The sequence below is a fragment of the Camelus dromedarius genome, chromosome 34 (assembly GCF_036321535.1).
Source record: "Camelus dromedarius isolate mCamDro1 chromosome 34, mCamDro1.pat, whole genome shotgun sequence".
Lineage (NCBI taxonomy): Eukaryota > Metazoa > Chordata > Mammalia > Artiodactyla > Camelidae > Camelus > Camelus dromedarius.
Window position 1 is genome coordinate 6042681 of NC_087469.1, and position 23709 is coordinate 6066389.

At 50.8% G+C, this 23709-nt stretch overlaps 1 protein-coding gene across 3 annotated transcripts in view; it reads left to right on the forward strand.

Moving 5' to 3' along the window:
* Window positions 1-23709, forward strand: part of ZBTB16 (zinc finger and BTB domain containing 16) — a 183885-nt gene that overhangs the window by 146283 nt on the left and 13893 nt on the right. For 2 of the 3 annotated variants that reach the window (XM_031443666.2, XM_031443667.2), the window contains exon 5: window positions 13713-13751. The exons of the other annotated variant lie outside the window; for it this stretch is intronic. In XM_031443666.2, the coding sequence (XP_031299526.1) occupies window positions 13713-13751 (39 nt within the window). The remainder of the gene's footprint in view (window positions 1-13712; window positions 13752-23709) is intronic. 3 annotated transcript variants of the gene reach the window in all.

The following is a 23709-nucleotide window of genomic DNA, read 5'->3' on the forward strand; positions in this document are numbered from 1 at the left end:
TCTCACTGGGCTGGCGTGTCACTCGGTTAACTCCCTCCCCGCAACTCCTAGTATTTTTCCAAAGCAAAACAGCTCACCATTCGCTCAGCACTTGTTGTGTGCACATAGGGTGCTAAATGCCAGGGATGCCAAGACAAATAGCCCCTGGTGTCTTGATTGAGGGAACTCAGAGCTGGGAAGACAGATGCGTAGCAGGTAATCGTAACGGACAGTGCTGAGTGCAGTGATGGAGATGTCTGGACACAGGGCACAGTGGGTGCCCAGAGGAAGGGCACACAGTGGATACCCAGGGAACACACAAGGCTTCCTGGAGAAGAAGACATCAGAAGATTGAAAGGAGCCGAGATGAAGGGAGAGCCAGACAGAAGAAGCAGAACCGAGCGTGTTTGGAAATGGTGGTGGTGGTGGTGGTGTGGCCGGAGCATCACGTCTGAGACAGATGTGACAGATGAGATTGGAGGGGTAGGTGGGTCTAGACCACCGAGGTCTTGTTAGACCATCTTCAGGAGTCTAGACTTTTCTCCATCAGTGACAGAGAGTCCTGGCAATTCTTTAAAAGGAAGTTGGGAGATCAGATCCATTTCCGAAGGGCCACTTTGGTACTTGTGCATGTTGAGGAGCAGCTCTGGACGAGATGAGCTGTGTTTAAGAGCCTCCTGCAGGAATCCCGGTGGGGATACTGGTGGCTTGGACAAGACAGTGTCCTTTGGGAATGAGAAGGAAGGGACACGCAGGGGAAGTGCCGAGGTACTAAAACATCAGCCCGATTGGGATGGGGATGGGGAAGAGGGCTCCGGGATGACACCCAGGCCTCTAGCCTGGATGACTAGGTGTTACTGCTGACAGCTGAGGCAGAGATCCAGGAAGCGGGGTAGGATTGGGAGCTGAAGATGTGGGTCTCAGATTTAGACACTTGAAGCATTGGGTGCCTGTGGGACATTGTGGGGGCACTTGGATTTATGGATTTTGTGTTCAGAGGAGAAGCCCAGGCTACAGGTGTGGTTATTGGCTTCTCAGGGTCACTGAGACTAGGAGAGGGGAGTTCCCTGGGACAGATGGAGGGGGAACGGAGGTGGGGAGGGAGCATCCTGAGCTGAACACTGGGGGCCGAGGCCCTGTTTGGCTGAGAAGGGCCTCGGCCCCCATCAGCCTCAGGCACCACAGAAAGGAGCACGGGCCTTCGGTGCAGAGGGCTCTCTCCTGGCAACCTCGGACCCCCAGGGTCTCCTCTGACCAGTGCCCTGGCCTGGGGCGGGAGAGGAGAGGCTGACAGACTGAAGGAAGCAGCTCAGAGCACCTGGGGCATGCGGGGGTTACGGGTCTCACCTCCTGCTCCCAGGACTGGAGGTCAGCCCTCCCCACAGCTCCGGCAAGGCTCCCAGGCAAGGCTCTGCCCTGCTGCTCAGCCCTTCCTGGAAGTCTCGTCAGAGGGAGTTCTCCCCGCAGGTCCCTGACCCCACACCCCACGTCTTTGTACGCGTGTCTCTTTTCTGAGGTTTACGATGCTTGATTGTGTCTTGTATTCTGGAGGGAACACAAGCACGCCTCTTTCTTGCAGAGGAAGCTGAGAACAGGGCCCCACTGGGGTTTAACCTTCCCTAAAGCCCCATCTTCCACTTCCCTCTCCCACACTGACCCCTGAAGGGCCACTTCACTGGGGACACGTGGCCCACTCTCTCTCCACGCCCTCCTCCGGTGGCTGGGCACTTCGGGACCAGCTGCCAGAGTGATTGACATAAAGCCAATCTATAAATAAAGTCTTTTTCTTTTGTCATAAAGACTTTGCGGTTGAGTTTGCCTTCAAGGTCAAGATCAGACCTTTCTAAATAAACACATATCAAAGGATCATTAGCAAAGCAGCACTGTTAAATTGAGATATTAACTTCTGTCAACCGCTTGTTTCCTTTTTGTTCGGTAACTCATGACTGCAGTAGGTTTTTATTATTTTGTCCTTAGGCGGTAGCATCTGGCTTCTGTAGAGACTGTAAAAATTAAAAAGCAACACAAATCATTGCGAGAGAAAAGCAGTAAATCCAATGATAAGAATTTAAAATTAAAATGTTTCAGCGCTTTTATATTCTGCAAAACATGAAATGAATGAGTTGGCTGCCTGTTGCCATAAACCTAACCCAGCTAATCGTCCGCTTGAGTTTTTTTTCCCTGTCTCCTTCGCATATCACCATCAATTCTGCCTTTGGCACGAGGCGAGACAGAACGTGAAAGCCATGGGTGTGTGTGTGTGTGTGTGTGTGTGTGTGTGTGTGGTGGAGCTGGGGCAGAGTGGCAGATGCACTGAGATCCACCTCATCTGAATGGTGGGGAGGACAGGGGGTGCTTGTGGTGGAAACCAGGCTGGGGAAGGAGGCTTGAAGATCTGCACGTCCCCATGGATCAGAATTCTCTTTTTCATTTGCTCTCTCTAGTTAAGTACTAAAAACAAAACACAGCAAAACCACCACAACGAAACCCACAGGTCACAAACATAAACAGCGTCTTGTAGCAGCCGAGTGAAATTCTCAAAAGGAATTTCCTGAGCAGGCATATGATGTTGGATTAGGGGTCTGAGCAGGTGCTGGCTGCTTCCCATCCCATAGGAACCCAGGCCCTTGGGTAAAGCTCTGTGGGGTTCGGATGAGGCAGCATTTTTTTAACACCTTTTTGTGGTATGGTTCCTGTACAGTAAACTACACATATTTCAGAGGCACAATTTGATGAATTCTGATAGATGTATACACCCATGGAACCACCACCACAATCAAGATAGCTATCACTCCCCAAGAGGTGCAATTTTCAAATTCCCAATTTGTCCCTTGCTACCCTCTTTGCCCCCAGTAACCATAAGTTTGTTCTCTATGTCTATGAGTCTGTTTCTGTTTTTTTATATAAGTTCATTTGTGTCCTTTTTTTATATATATATTTCACAAAGAAGTGATATCATATGGTGTTTGTCTTTCTTTATCTGACTTACTTCACTTAGAATGACAATCTCCAGGGCCATCCATGTTGCTGCAAATGGCATTATTTCATTCCTTTTTATGGCTGCGTAGTATTCCATTGTATATATAGAAGCAGCATTTTAAACTCTTTATTTCAGCCAGAAAATTCAGAGTTTCTGTGTTGGGGGTCATTCATTCTCTCTTTTTAGTTAATTGATTTTTCAATGGAGGTACTAGGGATTGAACCCAGGACCTCGTGCATGCTAAGCATGCACCTTCCCACTGAGCTACACCATCCCCACCAAGAAGGAGTGTCTTTCATTCTTATTGCAAAATCGAGTTGGGATGCTGGATCTAGCTATTGCTAGTCCGTGAGGGAGATAAAAGTAGAAGACTGTTTTTATTCCCTGCTCTGGAGGAGCTCTAGCTTCAAGAAAAAATAGCTATGATGCTCCCTAGGTTGAACAGCTGGAGGACAGTTTAAGGCAGATGTGGATGAGAATGGGACGGTGCATACGCGCCACACGCCGAAGTGCTGGTGAGTGTGTGGGGTTATCGGAAGGGAGTGGGGCTGGATCAAGGGGAGTTTTTAAGACGTGAGTTGCCTTGAGCTAATTCTCAGGTCCATCTGGCTTGGGGCCAGGAAGCCCTGGGAAGCCTGGGGCAAGCCTTGTCAGGGGAGTTTATCCCCATGTCCAAACAAGACATTGGGGCCAGAAGAGCTGGGGCCAGGGGAGGCTTTTCGGGCAGCCTGTCCCCATTTGACTGCTGGACCCACAGGCATGAGGGCTGAGCTCTTTGTCCCAGACGAACCTCTCCAGCCTAGGATGAGGTGAGAAAAGAGAGCCAGTCCTCGGCCTCCGTCAAAGGGACTGAAGGAAATTGTGAAGATTAGGGGACAGAGGGGTCGAGTTAAGAGGGTATGACTAATACGGCCGGTCACTCAGATAGGAGAGCACATTGTTCTCTGTGCCCAGATGGTCCTCGGAATAAATGAGCTCAGGCAGAAGCAGGCTTCCAGTACAAGGGCGCTGGAGCCACTGCTCGCCTGCTGTTCACAGTGACACATCCCAGGCCCCGGCCCTGGAGAGCAGACATGCACATCTCACTGTGGGTGTTGGACCAGGGTGGAGAGTGTGTGTGCAAGTATGTCATTTTATAGCCTGTTAAAGAAGGGGGTGTGAGTTCACGTTGTGAGGGGCTGTTCTCCACTTTACGCTCCAGCCTTGAGACTTCTGTAAGTTCATCTCATTCAGTAGACAGGAAGCTCTCCGAGGGCAGGGACTGGATCTGTCTGATTCATCAGTGTGTCCCCAAGCCCCGTACAGCCCAGCAGCTGGTTCCGACAAGGTGCCTAATAAATGCAAACAGGAGGAAAGTTGTAGCAGCATTCTTACTTTTCACTATTGGCTCATGGTAGCCACCCATTAATTACTTAAACTAATAGTTAATGAGTACACAGTCAATCAGTCAATCGATATCTCGTCATTCCTCATGTGGTTCCCATCCGGGGGCAGGTATGAGGACGGAATGAGATGGGGCAGGCACACCACCCACTAGAGTGGTCACTTAGAAGGTTCCGGGTGGCGCTGGGCTTCCTGTCATAAACGTTTTCCAGGTAGATGTCTTCCTGTTTCCCACGCTGACGACTTGCAAGCATCCCGGCAACACAGGATATATACATGTAAGCATCACGACGCTTGGTAGCAGCTTTTATAGCAGAGAGGCCCACATTCAGCAGAAGAATCAACCCTCTCGCCTTTCTTGCCCTAGAGTCTTCATCCAAAGGCTGCGCTGTTTCCTTTCCTTTTACAGAATCCATTTAGGCTCCTTAGAAATGAGGGGAGGGAACAGCCACGCAGCAGAATCACTGAGTAAATACGAATAATCAAACAGATACTCCCTGGAGAGTTTTCTTTCTATGAAGATGTTAATTAATATGAAGACTCTGTTCTCGCATTCAGAGGCAGCCTTTCTGTGCCAACGGGACACGACTGCCCATCCAGCCCTGAGTAAATTGTATCGTTGGGAGAATGAACTTCAGAGAATGAACTTCTTTGCGGGAATCAAGCCAGATCCTGCCTGTTCTGAGATGAAAGAAGTTGCTCTATCTAAAATTAAGCACTTCATTTAAAAAGGACAGTGGAAATAGGAAAAGACACCTTGGAGCTGGATGCAGCTGAGTTTAGAAGATGTTGCAGGGACTGTACAAGTGTCCATCACCCTCTTCTGAGGCCATCCTGGCGGTCCACCACCCTCACTGCATTTCAGAAGCCCCAAAGCTCACAAGCTGCCTGAGGGTCAGAGTTGCACGACTGGTGGCGGGGCAGGGGGGCTGTCCTCTCCCATCCACATCTGAGGTCTTGTGTAGTCCTCATGGCCATCTCCTGAGGGCTTTGTCCCCCAGGCCCTTCAGATGAAGAGGCCCTTCTCAGACTGTGTTGGTATTATAGGCCATTGTTTCAGAAGAATAATTGACATGAAGAGGAGGAAGGAAAGAGGAGGGAAAGAGGTGGGATGTATGGTCCAGGGAGCGTTTGGAGAATGGAGGTGCCAAGGAGGAATAAGGAATTGGTAAGCACCAAGAGGAGACTCATGCTATGAAAAGAAGTGGGTGTGACCACAAGATGTCCATTCGGGCTTGTAGCTGACATTCCTTGCATGGAAAACACTCATGGAAAACAAGACCGTCCTGTGTGAGCGTTGGTGGGAAGCCATTCTCGATGTCAACATCTTCGGAAGGATAGGGTGTCACTCACTGGCCTTTGCCACTAATCCCAGAGGCTTCAAAAACTCCACAGTGCTTCCTTCTGGGCTCAAAGTGGAACATTTGGACAATTCCTCGCTCCTTTCAATGATCTTTGCCCAGATCCTCCAAACCCGCAATTACTCTAACCCTGAATGAACAGAAGTGTCATCAGTATTTTCTGATTCTTACACTAGCCTGAAAAAATCATAGCTTCCTGACACCTCCCAAAAAAATTAGGAAAGAGGCAGAAAGATGGTTAAGTCAACACTGCTTTTTCATTTCGAAGGGTTCTGAAAGGTGGAGGGTACGGAAGGTGTCTAGAAAAAGGAAGGGACCTGAATGGATGTGGGCAGGGCCAGGGCCCCTTTGCCTGGGACCTTGTATATCCTGGGGGCCACCTATATTGTCACACTTGCTTACAAGGACACCTGGTACTACACTCACCACAAATAGGTCACTCCTAGAACTACAAGAACCCAGGTCCTCGGCCAGGTCAGAGAGCAACCCTGGACTCAAGTCTGACAAAAGCCTTTTCAACTCTTTAAGAAAAATCAATCTTGATTTTCCTAGCAGGATGGTATTGGAGGCCACAATTTATGTGCGTGTTAGTGACACGGCTTTTGGCATTTCTGTTAGTAGCTCCATTTTAGGGGTTTTCCTTCTGCCTAGAAGTCGAATCTCAGAATAGTGTAGTACTCATGATCACCACCTGAAAGGGATGAGAGCCCGTCAGAAGCATGGTTTGGGGGAGCTCGTTGTCTGGGTGTAGAGGGCACTAGTCTTAGAGGAGGAAGGGGTCGGAAGTGGACGCCAGGCCCATCTGTAGCCTTGGGTCCATGTTCTGCCGGCGGCCAGGAAGAGTTGCTAGTTTTGACTTCACATTCTGAACTGTAGGTGCTTTTTGGCTGCCAGCTCACAGCTTCGACCGGGGAGTAATATCTGGTAACTTGATTCTCCAACCCTTTCATTCAAAGATCTAGACCTATTCCATGCGAACCACTCTCCATCTTGAAGAGACGTCTGGTTAGTTCTGCACTGGGTGCCATGTGGATGAGTACTTCCAGGCTGGGAGGAGAAGCCAAGCCCAGGAGAGCCCAGGCCTGGGTTCTAAAGGACACAGATAAGAGTGCACACGCAACAGTCATATATGTTCAAGATACAGGAACATACAGGACCAGAAATCTACAGAGAATCCAGGCTAGTGGGGTAGGGGTGGGGTGGCTGGAGAGGGTAAGGAGGTATGTTTACTTGAAATTGGTAAGAGCCAAATATTAAGAACTTGGGCTTCAGAAATCACATCTTGTCCAGGACAGTGAGTGACCCAAACCCACAGAGGTATTAATAGATTACAATTTGATGTGCTCATTTCTTTATCTGTCCATTCAGTAAATACTTACCAAACACCCATTATGTACCTAGTAGTATATTAGGCCCTGGGAACACAGAGGTGGCAAGACAGAATTCCTGTCCTCCTGGGGCTCATGTCTTACAGGGGGATAGATAAGTAAGCAAGCAAGTCATGTACAGGAGAAATGTTGTCATAGGGAGGCGTGAGGTTTTGTAAGAGCACACAGAGGTGTCCATCTTGGATGGGGGTTGGGAGGCCTTTGGAGGTGGTGTCATCTGAAAGATGAGAAGATATTATTAAGTAAAGAAGATGGGGTAGTTGGGGAGAAAGGGGCGAATGCGAGGTTTAGGTCCATGTGGATCAATGCCCAGAGCTGGGCGACAATAAGGCAGATTCACGGAACTGAAAGCAGGTTAGGGAAGAGGGCCGAGACCTGAGATGGGAGAGGTGGATGGGCATTCAGTGTGCAAGGCTCCTGCTACTTCAGAATGATACCTGCACCCAGTGTTTATAGCAGCACTATTTACAATAGCCAAGACATGGAAGCAGCCTAAATGTCCATCAACAGATGACTGGATAAAGAAGAGGTGGTATATTTATACAATGGAATACTATTCAGCCATAAAAACCGACAACACCATTTGCAGCAACATGGATGTTCCTGGAGAATGTCATTCTAAGTGAAGTAAGCCAGAAAGAGAAAGAAAAATACCATATGAGATCGCTCATATGTGGAATCTAAAAAAAACAAAAAAACCAAAAAACATAAATACAAAAGAGAGACAGACTCATAGACATAGAATACAAACTTGTGGTTGCCAAGGGGGTTGGGGGGTGGGAAGGGACAGACTAGGATTTCAAAATGTAGAATAGATAAACAAGATTATACTGTATAGCACAGGGAAATATACACAAGATCTTATGGTAGCTCACAGCGAAAAAAATATGACATTGAATATATGTATGTTCATGTATGGCTGAAAAATTGTGCTCTACACTGGAATTTGACACAACATTGTAAACTGACTATAACTCAATAAAAAGTGTTTAAAAAAATGTGAAAGGCTCCTGAACACCCCTTAAGTAGCTCTGCCTTTTTCCTGAGCACGTTGGGGGGCCATGATGAGGTCTTAACCAGGAGACTGACACCAAATCATGTTTTAGAAAAATGACTTTGACTACACGGTTGTGAACAGATTGGAGGGGTTTCAGCTGAACGCTGGGAGACTAGTTAGGACAGTATTGCCATGATCCAGGCAGGAAATTATGGCAGCTTGAACCAGGGTAGTTGCAGTGGGGATGGATGAGAAATGGAAAACATTCTGAGATATTTAGGAGGCTGAAGAGATTTGATAACTGATCTACTGTGAGAAGTGAGAGAGGATGGAATCAAGGGTGATGGCCCCTTTCCCTGCATGGGGTCCAGTGGGTGACAGGGGGCTCTTGACTGAAGGAGAAGCAAAGCTTTGCTGTTGTCGTCAGCATAATGCACAGTTTGGGTTTTACAGTGGTGAGGCAGGTGTGGTATCCAGTGGAGAGGCATTTGGATACAGTTCTATCTGGAATTCGGAAGAGAGAGGCTTACTGGGCATGTGTATTTTGAAGTCATCAGCCTATAAATGATCCTTGAAGCCCTGGAAGTGGGTGAGTTTACGAAACAAGAGTGTCTAACAAGAGAGGGAGATTAGAACAGAATCCAGAGGAACGCCAACATACTATGCCCTCCAGAACAGTCACACCCCATCATGGAGGTTAAAAAGGAGTTGCTGGGAGACATGGAGGGTCCGGGACCAAGAGAGGGCGGAGTCATGGGAAGGAAAAAGTAGTCATCAATTCCTGCCAAGAGGAAGACTGGGAAAATGTTGGATTTGGTGATAACGGGGGTCACTGGTTATCACAGGCAAACAGTTTTGGTCTTCATAGAATGATGGAGGCGAGAATGAGATCATGGCGGGTTAAGGAGTCAGAGTTTTGGTCTTCATAGAATGATGGAGGCGAGAATAAGATCATGGCGGGTTAAGGAGTCAGCGAGCACTTGGGAAGCAGAGGCAGTATGTGTAGGCAGCTCCAGGAGTGGAGAAGGCAATGAGTTAGACTGATCCAAGATTAGCGTTTGGTAGGGTGGGGACAGTGGAAGGGAAGTGGGCACGGGCATTCGGGAATCGGCTGGGAGGCGGCTGATAGTTGAACCATGGGCCTTCAAGTCTGGACTGGTGGGGAAAGAGGTAAGGAGAGGAAGGACGTTCTGGGGGTGGTTGGGGACTAGAGACTAGTTCTGGTGAGAGTCACTGGATGGGAGAACTTGGAGGATAGGAAGGAGGTTTCAATTTAATGCCTTAGAGGAACAGCTCTTATGATGAGAGGCCTGGAGTGTTCTCTGCGAGCATCTCCTGGAGCGGTCCTGTTCGGTTCTGGGTACCTAAGTTAAAACACCACAGTGCAGTTTACATCCCTGTCTCCACATAGCCCTCAGCCAGGCTCCTGGATCACTGTTCTAAACAGCTCCCATTTCTTGATTCCCTACCATCTGGTGCTGTGGTAGACACTTTCATATCTTTTCTCTGATCCTCCCAGTGACCTTGTATTGTGGGTGTTACAACTCTAATAAAGATGAAGAAACCAAGACCCAGAGATACTAGGAAATTTGCATATGATTCTCTATCTAGTAAATAAATGGCACAGCCAGGATTTGAACCCAGGATCTGTCTGACCTCAAAGTCCAGGCATCTTGTGCTTTACTTCTTAAGACAGTGAGCTTCTTAAGGGCAAGAAGTTGCCTTCTCAGCATCGAGGCCTTGGTATTTGATGCCTGTGCAAAACTGGAACTCAAGAAACGCCAGGTGCATGAGTGCACAAGGGAATGAACGAATGGTGCTAAAAGTGACACTTCAGTGTTGTCTCCCAAGGGAAATAAAGGACTGTCACCCAAAGAGGGGGATGGAGATAATTGGAAAGAGGAAGGATGGGAAGATTTGGCAATCAAGTGGTGCTTGACTGTGTCGGATAGAATAGAGGTGTCTTCTCTGGCTCTTTGAGACTGGGGTGCCGGACACCTGGCTGTGGCCTGGGGAAGTCAGCCATCAGCTTTCCCACCTGCTCTGGAGCCAACCTCAACTCCAGTCCTGGCAGGGAGTGGCCCAGAAACTCCAGAGGAGGACTTGAAAGGGGAGGTACCCGGGAGAAAGAACCCATCCGGGAGAAAGCAGAACCCCAAACCACGCATAAGGGACATTGTGCTTTGCCTTTCTTTGTTAGAATCTGAAGCTGGGGTTTCTCTGCAGACCTTCCTTGGGCGTCAAGGGGTGTATGTGTGTGCGCGTGCATGTGGGTGGGGGAGGACCGGGTTGCCCATCCATTGTCGGAGGAGCATGCCCACCACCTAATGTGGGCTTGAGGCCCAGGCTTGAGTCTGCCAGATACCCCATCTTCCTTCCCTGGGATAGATTTAGAAAGTCAGGATTGCAGCCAGCTTGGAAGGAGGGTAGGTCAGATTTCAGGGAAGTGGGAAAAGCTGGTGGACCATTTTGGTTTTTGTTCTTGACCACAAATTCCTCTCCCACCCTCCCTGAATAGCAAAAAGGACAATCTCCTCCTTCTGGGCTTTAAAAGCCATTGCATGCCGCTTGATAACCACAGAAAAGCCCCTTCTCAGGCCTCCGTCTTGTTGCTTGTCTGTTCAGCAAGTCTGTAAATTCACTGTCCTCCGTCTCCCACCATCATCTCCAGCCTGTTTCCTCTCAGTGTGGCAGGGCCTGAGGTCTGCGCGCACCACTCACTGTCGGCTTCTGGGGGCTCCGCGCTGGAGGGAAGGGTGTGGGCAGTAGGTGGGGAGCCTGGTGAGCAGATGGAGCCCCGCGGGGACTGCAGGAGCTTTAAAGGATCACAGAGCCTACCCTCTTTATGTCACAGATGAGATTGAGGGCCAGAGAGAGAAAATTCATTTGTTTAATCCTTCATCCGCCCATCCGTCCTTCCCTCCATCCGGTAAATATTCATCAGACACCTGTCAGGTCCAAGAACCTGTCAGCTATGTATTAGAGAAATGAGGTCCCTGGTCTCAAGCAGCTTTCGTTCTGATGGGGAGAGGGAGACGGTAAACTTGAATTTGAAGTGACTCACCCAAGGCTGTTTGGCAACCACAGAACTGAGCAGAGAGCCTGGACCTCCTGCTGTGTCCTTTCTCAGGACCCATTCAGGATGGTTCCCTGCTTCCCGGGAGCCTGAGTGTGCAGCTCTGGTCTAAGCTGCAGATGGAAAAGTTTAGAAAGAATGAAACTGGATGTAAGTCTAGATACTTCCAGGCAGCAGAGGGATTGTAGAAGCACAAGTAACTTTGGAGCAGTTGAGACTAAGGATTCTTTTTTTTTTTTTTTTTTTTTTTTTGGTAAAATACATACAACATAGAAGTTACCATTTTAACCATTTGTAAGAGTACAGTTCAGTGGCCTTAAGTACAGTCACATTGTGGTGCAGCTGTTGCCACCATCCATCCACAGAACTTTTTCATCTTCCCAAACTGAAACTCTGCCCCCGTTGAATGATGACTCCTCCTCATTCCTACGCCAAGCCCCAAGACCAGGAATTCTGAACATTTTGTGCCGTGCGCCCTTTGGGAAATCTGGTGAAACCTGTAAATCCTTCAGAATAATGCCCCTAGACACACAAAGTGAAATCCATAAGATTATGGATGGAAACTTTAAGTACAGCTAGCAAGATATTTTTAAACCATTTGTGACACAGTATACGTGTGATTCTTTGTTAAACAGTGGTCTAATATCTGGGTTGCATAAATGTTTCGAGATAACTGCAACACTTCTTCTAATGCGGCGTGAAAATGTCCAGCTCTCTGTGGACGACCAAGTGACAGGTACAGCTAATCCCACTGCTTTCATGCCCCATTGAAGGAACTGCTGAATTTCAGTTACAGGTCGGTGGAAATCAAGATGGAATATTTTCCCCTCCCAGGTTCACCAACTTCCTGAATTCTATCCCTGGATGGCTTGGGGTTTTGCCCCCTCGAGGTTAAGAGCCCTGCCAAGATGGTTTGCCCCACCTTTTCTGCCTAGAAGGGCAGTGCTTGGCCGGGAGTAGGCTGATGAGTAGGACGTGGTGTTGGAAACCCTCCCTGTGCGTGGACCCTGGAGGGAGGGAAGGGGCAGGAGCATCGCAGGAACTGAGCCAAAGGGGAAAAAGTGCCCCCATTCTCCCCAAGCTGCCAGCCTGCTGTCTGAAGTGGGCGGGGCCGGTGCCCCTGGAAGTGTGCCTTCTGGCAGCTTCCCCGCCCCCCTCCCACCCCCTTGTCCAAAGGCTCAATGCAGAAGGGAGCCATATGGTCCTTTGTGGACACATTTTCCCTAGTACAGTATCTTCCTGGTGTGAATGCAGGGCCTGGCTCCCCAGTGTCAGCTGTCCGTCCCCTCCCCCGCTGCCCCCTCCCCCGCAGCCAGCCCAGAAAGTGGCAGGTTGTGGGGGGCAGGCTCACGGAGTTGGGGAGCCCTGCAGAGTCGGGGCGAGTGAGTTCTTTCGTAACCCCCACCCACACACACTCACACAGAAACTGTTGAAGTGAAGTCAAATGTCTCAAAGTCAGATCCCTTTTTAGTATGAATTTGCTGTGTCTCATTCCGAGCACTAATTCCAATTTAATTGCAAGTGGCCTGAAGCCTCTTCAATAGGAGTAACAAATGGTTTGATTTTGTAAACTTCATCAGACTGCATTTTAAATGCGACACAGTAGCCCAACTCGAATGCCAATGAAGCACTGGAGTAGCTCTCTGTTTACTAATTATCCGTTTTTACTCCAAGCCACGCTGGCTGGCTTGTCTGATTAAATCGGATTTGTGGGATAGAGAACAGCTAGCAGAGTTTTCTCTATAGTAAACGAGATTGAAACTATGGGCCGCCTGGCTGCACACTGTAAATTATATTTCCTTTTAAAGGGGACGTGTCTCTTTTATTTCTGTGCGGCCCCTCCTGCATATTAAACTTTACGGGACAGAAATGTACCCGGTTCCTTCTAAACCCAGCCTCCTCTCACTCTCACCAGCTCACTTCTCTTGCTTTCCATCCTCCTCTCCGAAGGACTGGAAAGGAAATTGGTGGCTGCGTCCCATGTTCCCCACCCCACACTCCTTTTCTTTTTTTTATCTTTGCTTTTCTCCCCTTTATCCAGGGGGCTGAGTTTTTTGTCTTCCCGTTACTCTAAGAGGCACCTGTGATGATACGGGTTCATGGTGAGAATCCTTCTTGCGTTGGCTGAAACAGAGGTCTAGCAATAAAATGTACTGAGACCCAACCCGGACTGAGGGTTAGCTTTTTGGGAAGACGTGGGTGTTGGCGGTCTTGGGCTGGGCGGGCAGGGGTTGGGCATGAATTGATAGTGACAGTATGGGTATTGAAAGAAGAGAGTTGGCTTCTGAGAGCTTCAATTTGTTCTTTGGTCCAGCCTGGAATGAAATCCTTTCCTCGAACCAGAGTGAAATTAAGATCACCTGGTCCCTACGTGTGGGCCCGCAGAGAGGGCTGTGGCTCAGGCGCTGGAGGGGTGGCCGTGGGCAGACCGATGCCTGCTGGGAAGCCCAGGTTGGGGCAGCTAATGTGTCTTCTGCCTACTGCCTGGGGCCTGAGGTCTGGCCTAGAGCTCCCGGGCTCTCTTAATTGTTTATTCTTCTGTCCCCAGGAAGGCTACCTCCACCCCGTACCTCCCTGCCAACACACAGTATGTACACCGAACGCAACGCTGCCTCGAATAAGGTGTAATCAGACTGTGCTTAAACTCTGCCGTGGCTAAGACTTTAACTCTGTGAGCTTGACCTCCTGGCCCTGCCCTCACTCGTGGTGTCTATCTTTGTGCCAAGAGCTTTTAATTTTTTTAATTTGCTTAGAATATCCTGCAAAATTAACGGTGTGTGCACTTCTCCCTGTTTGGCCATTGTGCGCGGTACAGTGCAGGAGGGCCTGCCTGGTTACCGTGGGAATGAATGGCTACCACACTCTCAGGCTCACAGCCCTCCTTTTAATTGTTGACAGTAAAAAGCATTTAAATGCTGCTTAATTTGTAATCATCTTCTGGGGGGAGGGGGAGGAGAGGAACCATTAAAATGTCAGTAAAATGAATACATCACTCTCTCTCTTTTTTTTTTTTTTTTTTTTGGTTTGGTTTTGTTTGTTTGTGCGGGGCAATTTTTCTTTTTCAGTGCCCAATGTTTGGCTGATATTTAAATGGCTCTGAAACAATCAGAATTTCATTTTGTTTTGGATTTCTGTCTCCCCCAGCCCCTGTTCCCCTCCTCTCCCCATTCTGTCTCTGGGTCTTTGTCTTGTAAAGGTCTGTCTCTCTCTCTCCTTGTCCGTCCCTTCTCTATGTGGGTCTCCTCCTGCCTCCACCTCACCATCTCTAGGAGCCATGGGGATTTACAGGACACTTTAGATCAGACCCCAGCTGAGTTATTTCTTTCCCAAAGACCCCTCGTCTGGGCCCCGGTTCCTCCCTAGGGGCTTCAGGATGACTGGGGATGCCTGAAACTGGAGAGGTGGACTCTATTGAAAATGTCTTGTGCTCCTGAAGACAAGAGAGGAAAGAGACCCAGTGATGAGTTATTGTACAAATCAGGAAATCGGGTTTCATCTTCAGGTGGAAGCTCGACGCCCTCCCAGGAAGCTCTCGACACACTGCTCAGAATTCAAGTGCCCACTATGTATTGGGCAACGTTCTAAGGAAATGAAACCACTGGATTCAGAGGCTCTGGTTCTCTGAGCCACCCTCTCGGTTGTTGTTTCTGTCACCCGGTGTGGGGGGCATGGGAGAGACAGACCCTGCTCCCCTCTGCCACCCCAGCAGCCTGGCCCTCGCCCAGCACAGAGAGGCCGAAAGGCACTCTCGGACCCAGCGCCTCAAGAATTGCCCTTCTGGGTGTACGGTCAGTTCTGGGAGGTACTGGCCGGTCACTGGTGGCTCCCTGAGAGAATGGACCCATCAGATTCTTTTGAGTCTCGCTTTCCCCATCTTTCAAAACACCCCCATCTCTCAGGGCTGCTTGGGGGCTCAGAGGGAGAGACCTGGATGGGCCAAAGCAAATGCTCAGTCACGCTTCTGTCTTTTCTGTGCCTCGCCTGTGGCTGTCCCTTTGTGAGTCTTAAACAGTGGTTCCCAGTGAAGACCCAAGATTCTTTTTAACTGAAATAAGGCTATTAAGTGAGATTTTGGAGGAGAATATAAGAAATGCATCTCAGCGGGAGAAAGACCTTGCAGCCTTCCAGCCCCCTCTGCAGTAGGCCTAGAATTAGGGATCGTGAGAGTGTGGGGAACCCTTGAAAATCATTTACTTCCATCTTCATTTTGCTGGTGAGAAAACTGAGGCCCAGAGAGGTCCAGTTACCTACTTGGGAGTGCACAGCAAGTTAGCCACTGAGCCAGGACTTGAGGACAGGCCTTCTGGCCGAAGACTCCAGTGCTTTCCGTGTCTTCAGTGGGGACCCTGGAGTGAGAAGTCACAGGAAAGGATAGGGCAGGAGACCAGACCTCTCACACACCAGCCTGACTTCCCATCACACACTTCAGGGCTTCTTTCCCAGAAGCCTTAGGACCAGATGAGTTAGAGGCTGAGGGACCCTCGCTGCTTACAGGCCAGCTCTTATGCAGCCTTACAGAGAGCTGCAGGCCTCCCACAGCAGCCACAGGCGGAGGACGTGTAGCTGAACACACGCCAGGGAGGCTGGACGGAGGAAGGAGCCCTTTTTAGCTCTGTGTTTATTTGTACCCATCTACCCCCAAAGGAGGGAAGTTGGGAGCCCTTTGGTTTCCGGAACCCAGAGGGTAAACAGGTACCTGCCTCTTTCCTTGGAGCTTTATCCTGCCGAACAAGCGGCGTAGAGAAACCGAGAAAATCAGTCCTTCACTGCTCTTGGGAGGAGAAGCTGGGCACTGGTCCTTCCAGGAGGCAAGATGCCCACCTGCCCAGCCCCTCCTCCTCCCCAGACGGCCAGCCCCATCTCAAAGGTCCCATCTCCCTCCCTCCGTGAGCTGGCAGCACCTGAGAGCTGCTCTCATTTCAGACCCCCAGGGCTGGGCCAGGCCGGCTCTGCAGAGCTGGGCTAGGTTAGGTGACTATGGGCCGCCCTCTCCTCTCGGGGCTGTTGAAGTTGGTCCAGTTTTTCAATCGTGGGCCAATTAGTTTCACAAATGGGGGCCCCTGTGGTGCCAGGGCGCATTTGTTCCGGGCCTGCGCACTGGCCGGGCCCCATTGTCCTGCCTCCCACCCCCGTGGGGGCCCATTGTCCTCGCCCCCAGCGGGTGCTGCTTGCGGCTGATTTATACGGGCAGGCGTCCTGCGGGCTCCGGGCTGCACCGCCACAGCTGGCGGAGGTGCTTAAGGCCTTGGACCCCATGACCTTTGCCCCAGTCCTGCTGTCATTTTGAAAGTTACAGACCAGAGGGCCGCATACCTCTCCGGATTTACTCCCCCCCTCCACCGCCCCAACTCCACTCACACCGGCTCCCTTTCCTTCTTCCTCTCCTTGCTCTTGTGGTGGAAGTTTGGATTCTTTCTGGAATGCCTGGAAGGGTCCAGGAGCTGGGCTGGGGACGGACTGCAGTGTGGGTTGGAGGTTCCAGGAGAGGCAGCTAGTCCCTTCTGATGCAGAGGAGGCTGCTACTTGGGAGCGTGTTCCCACTGGTGCAGCACTGCCAGGGATCCGGGACTTGGTTTGACAGCTTGCAGTTGCCCTTGGCATCTTTCTGCCAGGGGCCTGTGCGCCCTGGACAGGGTGGCCCAGCCAGGGGTAGATGGAACGGGGAGGCAGTCATGTAACCAGGCAGCGAAGCACAGATCTGGCCCCATTTTAACCCGCTGATTCTCTCTTGCAAACCAAACTCAACTTTCTCCTTCCTTTTTGCCTCTTTCCTTTCTTTCCCCCAGTTTCGCCCCTTTCTCCCCCTCTTCAGCTCGTTTGTTGGAGTGATTGACAAAATTAGTAAATCCATTCATGTCACTTTTATTGTGCGGGTCTCAATAAATCCCCTGTGTCCGGGGTGCACCTTAATGAGCTAGTGAGCTGACAAATTTGTTTACTGTAGCTGGAGGTGCCGAGTAATGAAATGCACTTGTGTCTGCAGCTCACTGCTAAACAAATACACAGTTTTCTGGGAGCCAGCATTGCTAGCTACTGCTGCCTGAGGATGTGGCCACATTCCCCAAGAGACTGAGCAGGGCGGGGCGGGGGGTGTGTGTGTATGTGTACGAGTGCACACGCACGCACATGCAGGGGTGTGTGCTTTGAGACAAGTAATCACCCATCCATGGCTTAGTTTTAAAACAAATTTGAATCAGCTGCTCCAGCTCCGCCCCCTTTTGGTTATTCATTGAGAACTCTTTGCTCCCTGGACTAACGATATGAAACCCTAATATTCCCCCTTTCTCTGGCGGAAATGGAAGGTTACGTTGATACAAGGGTGCCTTCCAAGATTCTAAGTAGATAAGAGAGAAAGGGAAGAGGGGTGGGGAGGGCTGGATGAGGAGACTGGAACTGATGAGGCTGAAATTGACAAGAAGGCTAGATGCTAAGGTTTTTAGCTCCTGGCTTGGTTTGGGAAGATGTAACTGAGCAGATGTTTAAAGGTGACCAGCAGTAGGTGACTCTGTGTAGGAGACAAGCACCAGTGCACAGACTTGTGGCTAATTTGGTTTGAGGCAAGTCTTCCAAAGATGTTTTCTCAGCCTTCTCTACCCATTCTGGGAAAGAGGGTGTAGGCAGTAAAGGAAACGGCAGGACTTGTCTCCCACTCTCCAGCAGCTGTCACTCGCAGGGGGGTCAGAGGGCTGACGCTTTTCGGGCTGGGTAGGCTGGGCCTTCCTTGTGCACCTAGCTAGTCTTCTGAGGACAGCTGGGAGTTCAGGACTCACCCCAAGTGATACTCAACTTATGCCCAGGAGGAGAGCTAGAGAGGGATCTCTGTGCTTTCTTCAATAGATCCCTTGAAAAGGAGCCAAGCCCTAAGTGATGGCACAGAGGGAGTCGCCCCGTCGATGTCACGGTCGGGGCTTTTGCTTCCTTTCTGTCTTCTTGCTGTCCTGATCCCCTCCCCACACCCCGCTCCAGCCTCTTGAGATGCAGACAGAACCTTCCTGTCTTTGCTGTGAGTCAGTCCGGGGCTGCTGGTCTCCGTCTGTCTTTTTCTCCTGCACAATGGATGATGCAGCTCTGTCACTTTTTTAGCAATGACCTGAGGGGAGGGAGGAGAAAGACAGGGAAGGGAAAAAGGTGGCAGTTTCTGTGACAGTTTTGGTGTGTGGTTACAAAGGCTACCCAGGGTTGGAGATGGTGTTTTAGGAAAGAGTCATCCTGGGGGTCAGAGGAAGTAGAGAGACACGTCTGAAGGATTTGGGCTTCAGAGCAGGGGGGTGGAGGGTGGGAGGAGATTCCAGTTTAAATTGAGGTTTTCACAGGCCCCCTAAATTTGATATTTTCTTCCCCTGGAGAGCAGCTGCAGGGCTGGGAGGGGGAGAAGCAGCTCTGCTTTTCTTGGATGAGGTCAGGTGGAGCTGGACGTGAGAAGCACATCTGAGGTCCATGTGCATGAACACACTCACACACACGCACACACATGTAGCAGTCACGGCTGGCTTACCAAAAAAACCCCGAGTATATTTAGATCCCTCTGCTCTTTTGATTTAAGAAACTGCTTATATCTCAGGATAATAAGGGCCTTGCTCCAAGAAGGTGTAGCACCTGAACGTCTTCTCCAGCTGTGTACCCCTCTGATCCTGCTCTTTCCTTTCTATTAAAGAGCTAATTGGTATGGAAATGGCACAGGTGTAAACATGAGGGTTTTTGTGTCTCATCATTTCAGACCCAGTCGTCACCTGGGTGAAATAAATACCCTGGGTCTGTGTCACCCCTCCTGCCTCCTGTTCCACCCTAGCCTTGGCTTCCTCCCATTTTTTTTGGCTAAAATTAAACCTGTTTTAAATTGGGACTCTGTGAGTCGTACATGCCGTGCAAGCCAAATTTGGCAGTGCTGCCTGCCCTTGGGGGTGGGAGGTGGGTGCGGTGCGGGTCACCATCTCCAGATAGAAATGATGCAAATGAGGGTCCAGATATTTGCATGGACCCTGCGCACATTACCTAGAACCTCTCTCCATCAACCCTGCCACACCCACTCCCTCTTCCTCGTTCAGATTCCCTTCAGGCAGACAGACGCCCTTGGAGTCCAGCCTAAGACTGAGCCCCATTCATTCTTCAGAAGAGCAGAGGAAGTGCTGTTCTTTGACCTGATAAATGATTTCTTTGGGCCATGGCTGATTTGTGTATCTGGGTTACACTGAAATTTACAGATTGATAGAAAACCATACACTGGTAGGATTTACACACTCAATAACATTTGTCAGTTGCCTCATAACAGCACTGTGACGTTGGTGCTGGAAAGGGCAGCTTAGTCATGAATACTCAGCAATTCCCAGATGCAGACATGAGGCCGAGGGCAGCAGCTACCCAGCCCAGGGTCACAGAGCCAGGAAGGGCTGCATCTCTGGGCCAGAACTGGGGTCTTCTGTATCACTGCGTGATGTGGTACAACTGGTCCATCTGTGGGCTAGGTCTTCGCTTCAGAGCAACAGAACTCAGACATGGAGTCAGAACCTGGGGAGTCCTGTTGAACCCATCAGACAGACGTGAGAGGCCCCAAAGAGACTAGCTCTCTGTGGACCACCCTTCAGTAACGGTGGCCTATGGTGTGGGCTCTCCCCAGCTCTAGCTGTCCATCTCTCTGTACTTGACTTTCCCTGCCCGGTGGCCCCCTCTGCCCTTTGGGATTGTCCCACAGCTCCTGATTTATTCTTTAATACAACATGCAGTTATCGAGTGCCTACTGTATGCCAGGCCCTGTGCTCTATGTTGGAGGCGTAACGATGAAGAAAGCAGCCCCTGCTTTGGAGGGCTTACCATCTAGCAGGCGCGGCTGAAGGTCAGAAGAATGTGCAACGAAGGTTTTAATAATGAAGCTGGAATCGTGAGGGCTCAGAGAAAGAAGGTGTTCTTGGCACTGAGTCCTGAATGGTGGCACTCATCCCAGAAGCCTTCTTGTGGGTCAGCTCCCTGGAAGAAGAAGCCCAAAGTCGATAGAACAACTTAGGCTTGTGTATCGTGCAGGGTGGCCGTGATCGTATCCAGGTTGTTCACTACGGGAGGAGACATGGAGGCTGGAGTCCAGCCCTCTGTCCTTGCCAGAGCTGTGTGCCCAGGCGAGGATCTGTGTCTGCCCAGAGGAAGAGGCATGGTTTTCTAATTCAGACAGAGGTATCGTCTGGGCTGGCGCTGGCTCTGCAGCCACTTTAGAGTTAAAAAGCTTTTTCACTCAGGTGTCTCACTGGATGCTCCCAACAGCCGCAAGCAATCTGGCAAAAGATGAGCAAACTCTGGTCCAGAGAAGTTCAGACCCTTGCTCTGGGTCACAAGGCAAGTGAGGGTCAGAGCCGGGACCCATGTGCTGCTTTTGCCTCCCTCGTGTTGTGCTGACCATTTGATTTCTGAAGGTCTTTTGCAACCCGTGAAGTCTCCTTCCGTCTCCCCGGCGGCATCAGGCACGAGGTCCCCCCACATCAGAGGAAGAGTCAGAGAGCATCTCAGGGGCTCAGGCGTTGGAGGGAACAGAGTGCTAACGCTGCTGGGGCTGGGTGGGGGTGCCTGGCCCCGCTGCACATCTCACTGTAGCTAATGAATTGCTAATACAATTTTCTAGATAATTTTATTTCCATAGTCCCACATTTTAATGTGTTTCCAAAAGCTAGCATTTATTTGCTTAATCTCCCAGGGTAATAGAGTCTGCCCTGACTCATCATACATGCGAGCAATCAGCTAGGCAGAAACTACAGCAAATTGTTTAATAACTCAAATCTAGTGTAGATTTTTAACTTGCATACACCAGTAACTTTTCTGGCATCTCATCCACTTCTCCCCCCCACCCCCCGCCCTTTCCTTTTTTCTTTTAAAATATTTTTCCATCCTCTCAGTTGTTACCTCTGAACAGAAGGATGGAGAGAGTGGATGTGGGGCCTCAGAGCCCCCATCTCTTCATCTCTGAGCCTCGGGCAGTGGATCGGTGGCCAGGGAGAACCCATGCACCTTGTGGGACGTCCCAGGAAGGGGAGAGGGACCACTGTAGGAATCCTATAGCATTTCCTTTCCGGGTGGTGACTGCGTAACTTTAATCACCACGGTGTAGAGCTGGCATCCCAGACTTCAGATGCACCATGCTTCCCAACTAGAGCCCAGGCCGAGGGACTGCCACTGCCCAGGATTCTACTTCTCCAGTCCCCCTCCTCTTCTTGCAGCCCGTAGTCTGGTCCCACCCTCCTCCAGTGGTAACAGAAAAGCCATAATCTCTCTCCCTGCTTCCAGGGAAGAGATGCCACTTGCCACTGCTGTTGGTCCCCACGCTGCCTCCAGGGTCACTGCCCTCACATACAGGTTATATCGCGCTGGCATCCTCCCCCCATCTTTTAATGGCACCGCGTTGCCTGCAGAATGAAATCTAACCTGTCCCACCTGGCGATATGGCCCTCTGTGCTCTGACCCCCAGTAACCTCCCTGGCTCATCTTCACCCCCCGGGTCTTTCCTCTGTCCCTGCCTGCTCAGAAAGTTGCTTGTGGTGTTTCCTTAGCCTGCCTCCTTTCTCTGGTCCTCAGCTTCTCAGCACTCTTCGTTTCTGAAAGCTGAGCTCAAAATCTCCAAAGCCCTCTTGGTGTCCATCAGCCTGTGCTACCCTCTGGCTGGTTGTTGACTTATTTGTGTCCCGCACTGATCTGGGACCCTGCTCCTCTGGGTGATCCCAGCATCCCTGTCGTCACCTGGCCCAGTGCCTACACTAGGTGATGTTCACTGAGTCGGCTGAATGGACACGAAGTGGGTTCAGGCCATCCTGAGAGAAAGAGACCACATAGCGGGGCAGCTTTGGGGCCCTGGGAGGACCACGGGATGGAGGGGATGGGGGTGAGGCTCTGCCCTGTGGTGGGACTGGCCCTCAGAGCTTCTCTTGGCCTGGCTTTTAGGCTCGGGGTGTCCTGCTGGGAAGGTCCTTCATGCTTCTCTGACCCAGGATCCTTCCACACTGAGGATTTCAGGGATGCAGGAGAAACCTGGGCACTTAAAGGGCATGGCTCGCCCAGGATGCCGGCTCCATCTTACAGATAAAAGGCAGATGTTTGATGTCTGGCTTCATTGAGGCTCTCTGTGGGGCAAGGTCAGGGTCAAGGAGGGGGTCGGTGCTGGGGGCCGTTGCGATGAAGTGGGCAGAGGTGCTGTGGCACAGAACACGTGACAGACGGACTCTCCTGGGCCTGCTGGCTGGGCCCGACTGGGCTTTTAGGACGCACTGTCGGCCCTCAGCCTGCTTCTGCTGGGCAGACCACTCTGCTCAGTGTGCCCCCGCCATCAAGTGAAGCGAGCGCCCCAGTACCTCGCAGAGAGCTTGCTGGAAAGCTTCAGAGAGCTCTGCCTTGTGATCCGGCCTCCAGTGCGTTCCTCCTGGCCCGGGTTCTCTCCCTGTTGCTAGCATGGGCCCCGGATGCGCTGGGGCTCCCGACGCAGCCATGTCCGTCCTGTGCCTCTTCCAGGAGAAGCCCGGATAGACAGGTAGCAGGTGCAGACAGAGACATGAGCCCAGCCGTGCGGTTTCTGAAATCGGACAGACTCGGACATTTATAAATCCCAGTCCTGCCTCTTTCTACCTGTGTGACCTTAGGCAAGCTATTTAATCACTCTGTTTCCCCATTTGTAAGAAGGGGCATGAGAATCCTGCCTTGTAGGGTTGCAAGTTTTAAATGAGATGACAACATAGATAAAGGACCTGGCACAAGGTCTGTGTTAGTTCCCCTTCTCTTTTGCTCTTTGAGGCCAGGAGCAAATTCCTGCCCTTGCTTGTACTCAGTTCCCCTGCTCAGCCTTCCTGAGACCTGGGTGCAGGCAGTGGAATGGAGCATGGGTGCATGTGCTGTGAGGGGTGGGGGCTTGGTGGGGATGAGAGGCGATCCTTGCCTTCCCGCCAGTCCATTGCAAACCCCGTCATGAATGGGATAGAGACAGCGAGAACAGGCCTCCCATTTGCTGTTTCTGCTGATGGACCTGGGAGTAGCAAGCTCTTCCCCGTTTCACCAGGAGCTCCCCGATTCCACACCGAGCAGCCCACAACTTGCTGCAGCCTAAGCTCTGCCCCGATTCTGCTCTGGGCTGACAGGGGCTGGACCTGACCCTCTTTCCCGCTTGTGTCTCTTACAGTGTTGGGGGGCGGGGATGGGGAGGAGGCAGCACTGTGCTGAGCACAGGTGATGGTGCTCAGGTGCCAGCAAAGAGAGGTGAGCAGCTAGACTTTCCGGGGTGGGGGGGGAGCTGATGTTCTTAGGAAAATGGAATCCAAGGTGGGCAAGGAGCTCCCAGTTAGGACTCAGATGGTGGGTTTAGACGCTTCCTCACGTGGTGCTGAACCCCAGAAAGCCATCTCGCTCCAAAGCATCATCGGAAAGGGGGTTGATAACAGACAGAAAATGGCAGCCTGTCCTTGTAGGGCACCATGGGGTACCTACTATGCTTCTCAGCAGCCCAGGGAACGACAGGACAGAGTTAAATGAAAATCTCATGTGCCTCATTAGCTTAAAAATCCCTACACAGTTGCTCATTGGTCTTA